The sequence below is a fragment of the Balearica regulorum genome, chromosome 5 (genome assembly GCF_011004875.1).
Source record: "Balearica regulorum gibbericeps isolate bBalReg1 chromosome 5, bBalReg1.pri, whole genome shotgun sequence".
Taxonomy (NCBI): Eukaryota; Metazoa; Chordata; class Aves; order Gruiformes; family Gruidae; genus Balearica; species Balearica regulorum.
The window spans coordinates 45,905,622-45,919,499 of NC_046188.1; the positions used below are offsets into that span (position 1 = coordinate 45,905,622).

General features: G+C 41.5%; 2 protein-coding genes across 8 annotated transcripts in view; both read right to left on the reverse strand.

Moving 5' to 3' along the window:
- The window catches only part of EXT2 (exostosin glycosyltransferase 2), a 176,710-nt gene that overhangs the window by 91,098 nt on the left and 71,734 nt on the right, over positions 1-13,878 (reverse strand). The gene's annotated exons all lie outside the window — the stretch shown is intronic.
- The window catches only part of LOC104635345 (1-aminocyclopropane-1-carboxylate synthase-like protein 1), a 28,398-nt gene continuing 17,678 nt past the window's right edge, over positions 3,159-13,878 (reverse strand). For all 7 annotated transcript variants that reach the window (XM_075754696.1, XM_075754695.1, XM_075754692.1 and 4 more), the window contains exons 4-15: positions 11,456-11,526; positions 10,841-10,910; positions 9,635-9,701; positions 9,079-9,176; positions 8,423-8,500; positions 7,329-7,429; positions 6,652-6,741; positions 5,556-5,601; positions 5,264-5,405; positions 4,514-4,656; positions 3,978-4,131; positions 3,159-3,753 (exon numbers count right to left, since the gene is read on the reverse strand). In XM_075754696.1, coding sequence (XP_075610811.1) covers positions 3,455-3,753; positions 3,978-4,131; positions 4,514-4,656; positions 5,264-5,405; positions 5,556-5,601; positions 6,652-6,741; positions 7,329-7,429; positions 8,423-8,500; positions 9,079-9,176; positions 9,635-9,701; positions 10,841-10,910; positions 11,456-11,526 — 1,359 coding nt within the window. In that variant the 3' untranslated portion in view covers positions 3,159-3,454. The remainder of the gene's footprint in view (positions 3,754-3,977; positions 4,132-4,513; positions 4,657-5,263; positions 5,406-5,555; positions 5,602-6,651; positions 6,742-7,328; positions 7,430-8,422; positions 8,501-9,078; positions 9,177-9,634; positions 9,702-10,840; positions 10,911-11,455; positions 11,527-13,878) is intronic.

The window sequence follows — 13,878 nt, forward strand, 5'->3', positions numbered from 1 at the left end:
CTGAGGGGAGACCTTCTCGCTCTCTACATCTCCCTGAAAGGAGGTTGTAGCAAGGTGGGTGCCTTTTTTCCCAAGTAGCAAGTGATAGCATGAGAGGAAATGGCCTGAAGTCGTGCCAGGGGAGGTTTAGATTGGATCTGAGGAAAAATGTCTTCCCCGAAAGGGTTGTCAAGCACTGGAACAGGCTGCCCAGGGAAGTGGTTGAGTCACCATCCCTGGAGGTATTTCAAAGACGTGTAGATGTGGCCCTTAGGGACGTAGCTTTATGGTTGACTTGGCAGGGTCAGGTTGAGAGTTGCATTCAATGATCTAAAAGGTCTTTTCCAACCTAAACAATTCCATGATTCTATGATCATTTCAGGTACTGCTCTGTTTGCCTATTGCTTGACAAACTGGTAAAAGGGAGAAATGGGGGGGGGGGGGGGGGGGGAGGGGGGAAAGGGGGACAGTCCTTAATCATTTCTCTGGCAATTTTTTTTGTTTTTCCTGTAGAGATCTGCCACACAGGAAGACCATTAATAACAATGATGAGAAATAGTGAGCAGAGAGAGCAGCTAACATGGAGGTAGCAGAAAGAACAAACAATTTCTACAGGCAGAGCCTGTGTTTTTTCTGTCAGGGTATTCTTACAGCAAATAAGAGTTGATTTAACTTCCATATAGTTATACACAGGACTTTCTAAATGTTTACCAATTCTTTTCAACCAGTAAAGGCCATTTTAAAAATTTATGGGGTTTATACAGTCAAAACAAATGTTGCTTTTTCCAACAGCAGACTTATAACATCGTATTTCTCTCTAGCCTCATTTCCAGATATTTTGAGTTCCTGTGACCAAATTAAAATTCCTCAGTGGAGAGCTTCTCAGACAGGTGTTAAATCTGAAGAAACCCCATGGAAAATATTCCATTCAACAAAGTGTGTATCTGTCCTGTTATTTTGAGTTACAGCAAGCTCAGATGGAAGTGACTGTGGGCCATAATGTATTAGCTGTGAGGATTTTGAAAGCATATTATACCCTCTTTCCCACACAGAGGTGTGCTTTTCTAGCTGCTTCCACACAGAGACAGTACGATAAACCCACTGAGTGGTAAACATCTACAGGTGAAAACCTTATTATATTAATTGTTACTATTTTATATTAACATACTCCAACCATAGGAGTGACCAGAAGACCGAAAGAAAAGGAGGAGCAATTAATGGGTTGAGTTTGATAAAGGAATCCCCTGAAACACCGCTTCAACTAATGCCTATACAGTCTTACCTGGTCTTCAAAGAGCTTTCTCCCTCAATTTTTGTTGCTGAGACCCTCCTTGGGATACATAAATAAGAGGGGGCAAATGAGTAAATCCATTTGTGTTTTGGCTGTACATCTCACCTCCCATTCCATTAAGACCTGTCCTGTGCTACAACTTTCTTTGTAGAAACCCAAGAGCAAATGGCAAATAAATTATAATAATCAATGTACTTAAAAATACTGTACATGGACAAATGCCAAACTAATAAGCAAATATGATGCTTATAACTATCCCTCATAGTCATCTTAACAATCACCTCACCAACCCTGCCTCATCGCTGGCATCTGAGAGAGGGACCGGTTACTTCTAACAGCCACCAGATGCAGCACTATCTTCTCCTCAGCCACTGGTCAGACTCTCCTTCTCACTGTCGAGGCAATTCTCCACCATCACCTCACCAAAGTGCAGTCGCATTATTTGCTACCTACGCTTTGGTAATTTGGTTTATGATATAGACATATGTTTTTATCACTCATTATGACATGCCCATCTGCCCAAATCTATGATGCCCAAGAACAAACCCAACAAAGCCACAATGGTACCGCTGTGAGCCATCGATCGCTGACATCCCACCTCACAAAGTAACTGTAAAATGAAAGCTGTTTTACCTGAAGATTGAACCAAAGAATAATCTGAATTTTCTGTTAACTCTCAATACTACCTTTCTCTTACATGATCTACAGAGAAGAAATCTAAGCAAGATGCATGTTTTTCATGGGACCAAGGATTTTTTCCGTGCCTTTCCAATTTCATATTGGAGGCTTGATCAGAAGAATAGAAGATGGTTCTTCACTTGTGATCAGCAAATTCCAGCTGCTTTGACAGCACAGAAGTTAGCCTAAATTTTATCTTTCTCCTCTCTAACTCATTATATAAACAGATTTCATAACGCCACCAGGATGAAACTTGCTTACTATTAGAACAAATTACAGGAGGAAAAAGGCACACTTCTATTCAGTTTTCATGGGCAATTTCCTTGAACTCTGGATTAATATATATGCAGAAAGACAAGTTTAAAGTCCCTTAAGATACCTAAAATTTTATAGTACCAGAAATTAGAGAGCTTTGTATCTATGAAAGAAGCTTTCCAACTGAAATACTTTATCACCATCATAGAGGAAACAGTGTCTTTTAAAATGGAAAGGAGAAGAAAGAGAGGAGAATACCATTTAGTCAAAAAATGACCCTGCAAATTGACAAACATAGCTAAAAAAATGCCTTAGTTACCCTAATAACGGTGGAAGGTGCCACCTTGGAAGCCTGTGGGCTTAAAGGAGGTACACGCAGCACTGTGGCAGAAGCAGCATTCTCTGCATTGTCCTGCCAATATACCTCACTGCTAACCAGAAGGGATGAACTTCCAGGAATAGGAAGGCTGCAGAAAGAACATCTACTATCAATCGGTTCTCTATTCTTAGCTCTTTGTGGACACTGTGTCAAGAGGTCAATGGATGCTGTTTATTTATATGAATACAAAAAAGAAAGATAGAAACAAAAACGGGCATTTCACCAACCTAGAGTGTTGTATACTGTCTGATCTGAGGTTAGACTGGAAACCAGCTCAATATGAAAAGCTTCACAGAACTCAGACTAGGTAACCACAGTCCTAGGAGCCTCACCCATGCAGATGAACCTGTACACATGCTTATTTACTCTTTGCTGAGGCTAAGTTAGGGCTGACACTGGGTTCTATCTCCCAAAAACACCTCTTTATAAAAGCAGTCATCTTCTGGCCCAAAAATAGTTAGTTACATCTGATCATCATTTGGGAAAAGGGAAACTTTACACATTTTAACAATCTCAAGCCTCTGTCTTCCTGGAAAGTGTGAAATAAGAAGCATAAAAAAATGACATCACAGGACCTTGTAAGAGAGTTAAGAGCTTATTCATTAGAAATGAAATACAAAATACAATGATGCCGCAGGACAGGGGGCAGCAGGCGAACATGACCCCCGCCATTCCCCACTTTCACCCCAGTCCAAGGAATGCACCTATATAATACAAATTAAGAGATCTCAAACAGGGGGGGAGAGGAGGGATTTTACAAAGTGATTTTCTTGCTATACAGAAAATATATTATTTGCTGGAAGTCACTGCTGAGCTGTTAGGGGTCCAGGGTCAGTCATTGCTCAGGACACCCCCTGAAGGCACACTGACCCCTACTGCTTCCCCACCAGTTTGCTGAATACATCGTAGATCTCTGGCTTTTCCTGTGCAAACTGCTCGGCTGTATTTTTCTGTAGCCAGTCAGATGAACGCATCTGTTGCTGCAGGAGGCCAATGAGGTCACCAAGGTTGGAGCTACTGGCACAGGTAGGCTCCTGGTGGCGGGACACAAATATGACTTCATCTGTGCTATCTGCTTTGCCATCCTGATCTGACTGACAAGGCTGCTCCTTCTCCTCAGCCAGTATCTCCTGCTCCCGCTCTTCCAAAACTTTGCGGATCCGTTGCATACCTGCAGTGGTATAAGGAGGAGAAACACTAGTGGATTAGTTTACCCACAAGCATCCCCAGATTGGTCAGATCCAGAAAAAATTTGGAGGATGGAAGGAAAGGGAGGAAGAATGAAGAAGACAAGATGATAATAATAATAATAGGATAAGTTTAAGATTAAGGAGATGAAGAAACAGTGCTGCAGAAATTCAGGTGGGAAGAAAAAGAGAAGAAAACATTACTCACCTAACTGTAGCCGGTGGGTCTTGTCAGCAAATATGATGCGGAACCATCCCGGTTCACTGCATTCAAAAGCTTTACCGCAGGACAGGAGGACCTTGTTATCCAGAAAACGCCTCCAGAGCAGCATCTCCTCCTCAAACGTGCCTGTCCTAAGGTACTAAGAGAGTCAGCAGAAGGGCCAAAGGTTAGTAACATATAGGCTAACTCACCAAGATCCTCATGAATTTGTGATTCCCATGAGGTCTGCAAAGGCCAGGGGAGACACCTTTTACCTCTGGAGTACAGCAGTTGTGATATAAAGGAAGAAATGGGGAGGAAAGTAGCTTGAGAGCAGTAAGATTCCTGCAAGGAGGGAAATGCACAGACAGACGAAAGGAAAAGAACGGACAGAAATACCAGGCAGCCCTTCCCTCTGCTCATCAGACAACAGATTTGTTAAAACAAAATGCTTATCACAATATTAAGCTTTCCTCTAGACACAAATGCACCAGGTACCTGCCCTCATCCCAGGAGAAGCCTCCCTTCCTAAGACTACCAACCTTTCGGAAATCAATCCAGACAAAGAAGCCTGCATTGCGGTTGAGAAAAGGAACCCCAAGTGTCTTCAGCTCATCTGTCACATACGTATGGGCAGCTTTTAGGCGGGCATGGTTGGCCCTCAGGTACACCTGGTTGATCCAGTCTGACCAGAAGAAGAAGAAAAAAGAACACAAAAACCACAAACTGAGAAAGAGTTTAGATCTGTTCAAGTTTCCAAGACACTCACAGTGCCTTTTTCCATTTCACCCTTCATCTCCTGTTTTTGTTTTCTGTTTCCTCACATAGCAAAAAGAGGCACAAGAACTATTTAGCAGTTTCATGGCTGTGCAGAAGAATATGTTCTTTACCTTCCTGAGGAAGTTTCCCTACATTCATAGCTCTCGATTGTTGTGGACTGTTAGCACTCCATCCAGGCAAAGCTAGAAATCCAGTTCCATTTCCTTCGTCCACAAGCCTGTATTCTTTGTTTCCGCTCAGCTGGTTCTACACAACACTGGCTATTTCTATACAAATAGCTATTGCACTTCTTCAAAGCTGCTCCTCTAATTCTGCTGATCAGGAGCTCTGCAGAAATGGTTCTTTTCTGTAGAACTGTCAGCCTCATGTTAAATGGGCACCTTTGGGATTACAGAAGACTGTCGATTTAGCTGTACAAACAGGAGACCACTTGGGAAAGTAAGGGGAGGGGATCCCCTGGGTACCAGGACACACAGAACAGCAGAGGATCATACGTGGAGCTACTGACTCACCTCTGTCTCTAAGGAGCTGGGCAACCTTGTGCTGGACAGGTCCACAGACCCCATGGAAATAACACAAAGAAGCCACTGCATTAGCAACATCTTGGTTCTCTGTATATAAAGTACCAAAACGAATCCCAGAGACAGCAAAATCCTGCAGAAGACACAGAGAGACTACTTTATTACTTTATTAAGACTGGGATGCTATTACTACTGCCTTGTTCTTTCCAGCACGAGGAACCTGAGGACACCAGGCCAACCCTACCAGCCAGGAAGCCACGGCGTGATGGCCACTAGCACTCACCTTGCTTATTCCCCACATCACGTGAGTCCGCTGTGGATCAGGCAATCTGTATGTAGAAGGATGCAGATGGGCAGTTAGTGTCATAGGTGCTGAAGCTTTTGAATCACCAGTGCAGCATTGCAGAAACAGAGAGGCAGCATTACACAATGACAGGCGGTGCAGCACGGAACATCAGTCAAGTAAGGAAGATTCAAATCCAACCTAACTTTAGAAGCTAGGAACTCCCCAGAACTAGTTTTAGACAAAATTTTTAAATATTTCAGATACACAGATACTTGCAAGTGCTACATTTCATGTGCAGATTTCCTGCATATATGAAACTTGTACGTATAATGCTAGAAATCAGGCCTGTGCCAATGTATTTGCCAAGAATTAAAAGTAATTTTCTTTCTTTCAAACCCCAATATTTTGCAGAAGGAGCTAAAGTTCGTCTTTTGCAATGTTGTACATCCAAGCCCAGCAACACTGGGCTCATACTTAACCAAGTGTATTTTATTTCCTTGGAACTGAGCACAAAAAGAAAGATGGCACCACTGGTGACAACTAGAAATTAAAAAACAAAAACAAAAACCAAAGAAGCCACACCATATTTTTAAAAGGTGAAATTCGAAAAAAATTTTCATCTCATTAAATCGATACCTAATAAAACCCATTCTCCAGTCTGTAATAACACTGTGATCCGTGACTACTGTATGAAAAAAAAAAAAAAAAAGTAAAGAGCAACAGAAAGTCTTTACAGGCATCAACAGAAATGTGGGAAAGAGGTAACAATCTTTAGATAGGAAGAAAAGCCTCACTCTCAACAAATGAAACATTTCTTTCCAATTTTGGGGACTGTCACAAGCAAGTACTGAAGCACACATTGAAAAGCATACCACAACAGGAAACTAACTACCACTTTTTACTTGCTAGATTGCACTTGACAAAATGCATTTGCCATTAAGAAATTACAAAAAAAAAAAGAAAAAAAGAAATCAGTGTAAGGCAGATTCAGAATTTGCTAGCTCATGACTTAACTTCCAGTCACAAGTTCTCAGCAAGGCATCATGTTGAACTGTCACTGGAAGATGGCCAGGGAAGTAGGAGCTGATTTTACCTGTCCATGCCTAGGACACTGTGAAACGTGGCTGATTCATCAAAAACTGACAGCATGTAGATCTCATCTACTATCACATGCAATTCATGTCTGCAAAAGGACAAAATGGAGGTTACGAAAGAAGGATGCTTCTGGTTTAGAAGCTGAGATAAATTCAGGCGTGCAAAAACTCGCTAACAAGATAAAAATTCAGTCATTTCCAATGCACTAGTGAAAATTAACTCCTGTATGTACTACTCCTCTAGAATAAGTTGTATCATCATCCACTCAGAATCTCATGGATTCTGAATCTCTGAGAGTATCCATGATCCATGATGAAGCTGGGAACCCATATTCATATATTTCTTCACCTTTGCAGATACAGAGAAACTGAGAGGAAAGGAATTCAGCTTCCTACCAGAGAAGCACAGCACCACAGTGTTTGCTATGACCACCAACAAATAAAACTTGCATTCCTTGATTCAAGTTGCTTTGCCACTCCAGATGACTACATGGTCCATGTTCCCTTGCCCCCGGCACTCCCCTCTCCTCTCTTAAGCCCACTGCTGCGTGTGAAGAATAGACTGTTTTCCTGACTTCAAAGATATTCACAGATAAAGTCAGGGACAGTGAGTAGTCCACCCAATGCTGGAAGCCATATCCGACTCAGGATGCCCAAGCCTTCCAAACTGACATACCTTTTAGCAAATTCCAGGTAATCCCGTAGCTCTGTCAAGGAGTAGATGTCCCCGAGAGGATTTTGGGGATTCAGAAGAATTAAGGCCCTTACAGTGACACCCTGCAGAACACAAATAATGCAGTATTAAGTGTATTTTCAGTCCCTGTACTTCAGCAGTAAGTGTGACACAATTCCCTTTAAGCTTCCACCGTGACTTTTCACCTCTAAGGTTAGATTTGTATGAGGAAACTTTTAGCCTCAAATTAAGGTGGTTTTTTTTAACAATTACATCACTTGCAAAGTGAACTGAGGAAAAGATTATAGAATGAATCTATGATTTTGAAAAGAGGGAGACTGCCACAACTGTTGCCATCTGATCAACCAATTAATGAGAAAGATGCTTTCACATGTTCTCAGCATGGAAGAGAACTTTATCTGAGCTGCATCAGTAATGGAGAAGTAACAAATTACTGAAGATTGCCTATGAATGAGGCAGGAAAAACAGGGATTTGAGCTATTTGGATGCAAACTGTTCTCTTTTATAGCACACTTGGATGGAGATGTCAGGGCTGGTAATGATCTAAAGATGCAGCTAAACATATACAGGGCTTAGGACAATGTCAAACCTTACAAACTAACTCTTCAGAAAGGTGATACTCATCTGCATTTGTCCTCTAGATTTGCACCTCTCTCCCTCCTGCAAAAACTCTCCATGGTCTTAGTGGATTCATCTGCACTACTGTGTAAAGCTGCCAGTTTTGGGGTAACTCAGCTGGCCTTCCTGAAGGAGAAACCCTGGGTAATCCGTTTTAGTGCATGCCCAAGTACATTTTTTTGGGGTGATATAAATGAGTTCCAGTGCCTTGCAAATGGTCTGGTACTCCTGGTTTATCCTTTCTGCTGTGACCAAAATTGGACAAGCACAACACCAGGGGATTCCCCCTAAGACTGCCCCTGAGTTTGCAAGCAGCCTATTCTCAGGTGGTCTGCAAGGACAACCGGAAAGCCAGGTGCTAGGTTTTGAAAATATTTTGATCTTTAGGCCACTAAAGGACCTGGTGTCTCAAACCTATTGTAGACTTAACCAGTAATATGAAGTTCAGCTGCACTCACCTCTGCCCGGGCATCCTGCAAGGCCTTTTCCAGTTTTTCCACTGTAAGCTGAAAAGGCCGAGTGCTTGTTCCAGTAATCTGAAAGACAACACAAAGGTAAAAAAGGCCAAGTTATTTCAATAGAGTATGCCTTGAGCCAATCCCCTGATGAATGTTCCCCAAAAGAAAGTAAAACCCCAACAATAATAACTTAGCATCCATCTTTTTATCCTTTTATACTACAGAGAGAATAAATAAATAAATAAAATCAAAGAAATGTTCATCATAGACTGGCCACACACAGAGAATTGATTATCCTCGAATAACTAAAAAAAAAAAAAGCAAGATCTCCATCTGCTCTTCCACCCCTGGGACCATCTTTAGTAAGACAGTACTGTCTCCAAGGCTCAAAATGGCCATTTTTTCCCCTCTCAAGAGCCATTATTAGGAGTAAGATACAAGAAAAGGACAAGACTGGAATCTAGATTTATGGTCTCGAACAACTTTCTTGCAAATTATGTGCCCAGTTTCCCAGCAATAAATTGGGGAAATGTCCACGGGCTGCAGCCTACCCTTGGCTCTGAGGACTGCTTTCAGAGGTTCCCCAAGCTTGGCACCTTCCAGTATCAATTATTTTTTAACTACAGAGGTTGGTAGTCCCTTCCCTCAGGTCTTACCTTACTGTCTAAATAGGCATACACCAGCTTGACATTCCCATAGAGGAAGACACTCTGGGTGATACCACCGTAAAAGGGAGTAGCAATCAGAACAGCTTCTGGAACCAAGGGAAAAAACCTGGTTACCAACAGGTCACAGTCCTTCTCTCTCTTCTAATCTACTTCAGCTAAACATGAAAGCTTTTTTACAGCTGTGCCCTCTGGAAGCACTGTAATGTTACTGCCTTTTCCTCTACTTTATTTTCACATTAATTCTTTAATATTCTGCAAGAACTCAGGTAAACATGAGTACAGCCCACATTTAGTCTAACAACTAAAACAGGGCACCACAAAAACAGTGAAGGCAGACAGGGCAAGATACCAAGTGTGAGTGTGTGACATCTGCAGACCACAGAGATGACAAATTTCACAGCACAGTCTTGCAGGGAGCAAGAAATTTGCAGTAGGCCAATGCCAATTCCACTACTTCATTTCCAACAAACAATATTTAAACAGAGTAACACATTATTTCCCAGCAAAAATAAACATTAAAAACATCTCTCAACCATCCACTTACCCCCTGGATCACAAAGGACTGTAGCTAATGCAGAAAATAAAGAGCCACAACCATTTAAAACAATCACCTACAGAAGAAAGAAAGAGGTTAGTGATAAATCTGTCCATAGAAAGACAACACTATAAAATAATAATTTCTGACCATATAACTGAAATATATTTTCTCCGCAATACTCTAACATGGATGTTTTTCCCAGAATGTTCCTGCTGAAATCCCACTTCTACCAGAAATAACTTTAATCCTATTCTTTGCTTCAGAAACACTTTGTCCCGGTGCTGTTCTTGATTCTAATAAGCAATTTAGAAAAAGAGTAGGCTTGAAGTAGGGAAAAAATTGGGGACCTGTTCTGAATGGCTAGAAAAGCAAAGCTAATATGTGTTATTGTCTCTTTGTGGTAACAGCAGCTCTGACCTCCTGCCAAATTTGTACAAAAGTGGAAACCACTATCTCGTACAGGAGCAGGTTTGACTCCTGCTTCTAGAAGACAAGTGCTCACAAGTCCCATGAGCTTCAATCCAAGTATGAGGCAGAACATGCTGCCTTGGAGAAGCAGTGATCAGCAAACTGATCAGTGGTAGCTTCACTTCACGTGAAATATGGGCTTCTGCTGAATTATTGCAGCCAGAAAAGCGATGGCTGCATCAGCTCCTGCTGCCTTCCGCACTCAGCAGAGGCAGGAGTCCTGGATCTCCCAGCCTGCAAGTCTCCCAAGTCAGCAAGTCCTGCAGAGACGTGGGTCTCGATGCCTTCCTTACAACACTGCTGCAAAGTTTGAAAAGGTCTGGTTTTACAGGCTAAAACTACTCTTGGCTCAATTACAGATTTTTGTCCTGAGGTGTAAAACAGCAGAACAGGACGAAATTAAACTCGACTGAAACAATGGGAACTCTTTATCAAGGCTGAGGGATACAGGCACAGTAGGTCCCAGAGCTGAATAAGCACATGAAAACATAAAGCTCCACTGAGAGCGCTGGCATGAGGAATTGGCCCACAAAAGTAAAACATGAGGCAAATATACAGCAGACCCGAAGTGTTTTGGCTGAAGTATGCATCATAAGCTACTGAAATGGCTACGAATCAATCTCATTTACATGATAAAAGGCTGTCATCTTACCAAATCATTTGTTTAATTAAAAGACGACGAAACTGTTTAATAACAAATGGCAATACATTAGAACAGACACCAATGGAAAGTGGGTTACCCACATTTTCTGCCTTAAGAGGTGCAGGGGCCTTGCAGTAATAGGTCAAAAATCGAGCCACTTCCTCCCGTAAACTGAGAAAGACACAAAAGCAAATATTGGTTCAGCTTATTCTCCAAGAGGCTGGTCTTCCCCAAGTCCACATCTCAGGAAAATAAAGCCAGGGCACAGCAAAGTTTGGTGAAAATAGCTAGAAAACAGAAGAGCTCAGGGCCATGCCACAGACATGACTTTTACACACGGCAAAGGTGTCACAGATAATGTCTATAACAGTGCATACATTTCTGATGAGCTTTAATCAAGGCACAGAAGAGAAGATTAAAGTCCCCACGTGCTCACTATGTTTCAAAGAACTGTTTGGAGTTACCTAATTTGTTAATGTATACACTGCTTTTAAAACTGTTTGCTTTAGAAAATTTGCATCTTCTCTTACATAAAAGGATTTTTAACTGGATGAACTGGTAGGGCAGCTAATTTACAGTTTTGCAAAGAAAAAGATGATTAAACAACCGAGAAAAATTTTAACTAGCGAGTGTAGCAGAAGCGGTTTATATTCATCCATTCTGCTTATCAGACAAGTAGTCAAAAAGAGAAGTGTTACAGAAAAGAGATGACTTACAACATATGTCCTTTCCAGTCAGGATACTGAAGCAGTGGAGGCTCCATCAGATTCATATCAGTCTGTGTCAGCTGGGAGCAATGAGGAGAACCATTAAAAGCACAATCACTGATATCAGAAACATGGAGATAAATGGGATCCATGTACAGACACATACCTGCATAGACACACACATACACACGCGCGCGTGACTCCAACAGTTGTAAAACTGGATTGAGAAAGCCACTGACCATGAAAATTAACGCAGCTTGGAGAAGCAAGGACCAGCAAACTGATCAGTGATAACTTCAGGTTATGTGAAGTAGAGGCCTCTGCTAAGTTATTGCAGCCAAAACTTTGCTGCACAGAAATCTACACAAAGGACGCAGAATGGGCAATACACACGATGCCCATAACCAAGATGCCTGCAGGGAAGTAAGTCCCAGTTGTGAAAGCTCAGGTCTAGACTGTCAGAAAGAGACAGAAAGGTTTTTGAATCACAGTTAGGTATGTATTTTCTTTAATAAATTTTCGATATATTATTTTTTAAAATGAATTCTAGCTTTTGTTTATGTCTCTGTTCCAAGTTACTGCAGCTCCTTCAGATCTATAATTCTGATAAGTTTTGGTAAATTTTAAAGTGTAAAGGGAGGTTTCAAAAGACAGGAGAAAATTTAAATTATCTTCTTGATAATTCTTCCCCAGGGCAGGTACTTTGTTCCTTGTTAGCAGTTCATTCTGATCTCAAAGACTGATTCACCTGAACTGCAGAGCCCTTTTTAATGTTTATATTTAGATAAAGTATGCACACTGCTTTTATGTAAATATTTTCAAGGTTGTAAATATCAGGGTTTCACATAATCCAGTTCTATGAAGTTGCAAGGGAAAACACGGTGGTGATACGGGCAGAGAGAAGAGGACATTTTACATAAACAAAAAGAAAATAAACAAATATTATGTACAATATACCTTCCAAATATTTAATGGCAACCAAATGTATGAGTTAATATTAGAAAAGGTGAGGGTGGGTGGACATGACAAGTAGGTGATAGTGCAAGGGAGGAGGGAAATTCAACATGCAGTGTGAAAGTTTCTCACATAATAACAAACCCACAACATTCTGTATTGGTGTTTTAATAACTAGTGCCAAGCTCTGGAGTTTAAAGACACTGTCCTTATCCCATGCAGAATTACAACCTGATATTATGGGATTAAAGTTCCTTTATTCATCTGTAGATGTTCTTGAAGCCTATGTAGCACAGAACTGTGCCTTCTTAGATCTCTCTCCTAAACTTATCTAGAGAACGCAACATAAAACATATCAGCAGACTTGGCCAAAAATGACTATGCAATAATAAAGAGGAGAACCCTTAAAGGTAATGCATTAAGGGCTAAGGAAACCAGATGGGCCAACTGAAAGGAAGACCATCCAAGATCTCACGCCACAAAATATTCTCTAATTAAGGGTCAAAAGTTGAAGACAGAAATCTGATACATTACTTTATTAAGTGGAAACAGTAAGTATTTATTGTCCCAAATAACAACAAATTATTTGCCTACAGTCCCAGCCGTGCTTCATTCAGTGAATCCATACTGTAACTCCAGGCTGCGATGACTGGGAAGCTGACAACAATATCTTTGTTCAGCGTCTTTCCACAAGCACAATGGCTCACTATAGCTGACCAAGTCTTAACTCATTTTCATAATAAGGGTAATTAAGATGCAGCTGACTACCATCTCCCTCTGCACTACTTACTGCAGGCTTGGTGTTAGTTTTAAGGGGAAAGGACAGCAAAGGAAGGAAGGTACCACCTACACAGCCTAGAAGGCACCTTTTTCGTGCAGGCAGCAGCTCTGCCTTACCTGTTCTTTTAGCTGGAAGGCGGAGTGGTGGGGTAGCGTCCCCCCGAGTCAGTGGAGTGGCGGGCAGAAATAAAACAAGGAACATTTTGAGGGTGCGAATTGGTGGAACGGGAGCAACCGTGAACTTCAAACCGCAGAGGCCGACTGTCCAACTCTGAGCCACCTTCCCTCCCCACAGACTTCAGGTAGGAGACACTGCCACCTACCCGCCTCACGTGCTGCACCCAGGCAGCGATTTTCAGGGAAATCAAGAAACATTCCTCTACAGCGTGGTTCTGTTGTTTTCTTTTGACTTTTTCTACTTTTTGAGTTGTACCATGTGTTTCATGCCTCTCCCTGGTGCAACTGAACAAAGTGAGCAGGTAGCAGCTCACTCATCTGACTTTGAGATATTTCAAGAGCTGCTACCGTTCACTGCTGCCACCCTCACACAGTTCAGAACTGAGTGTCCAAATTGTGTGACATTATAATGGACAGATGTGAAGATCCTAGAAATTAAATAGAATTCAAAACTATTTTCAAAACCTCTGTATTAAATCAACTACTGTCAGTGGGAGAAAATAAAATGCATCTTATTTTCA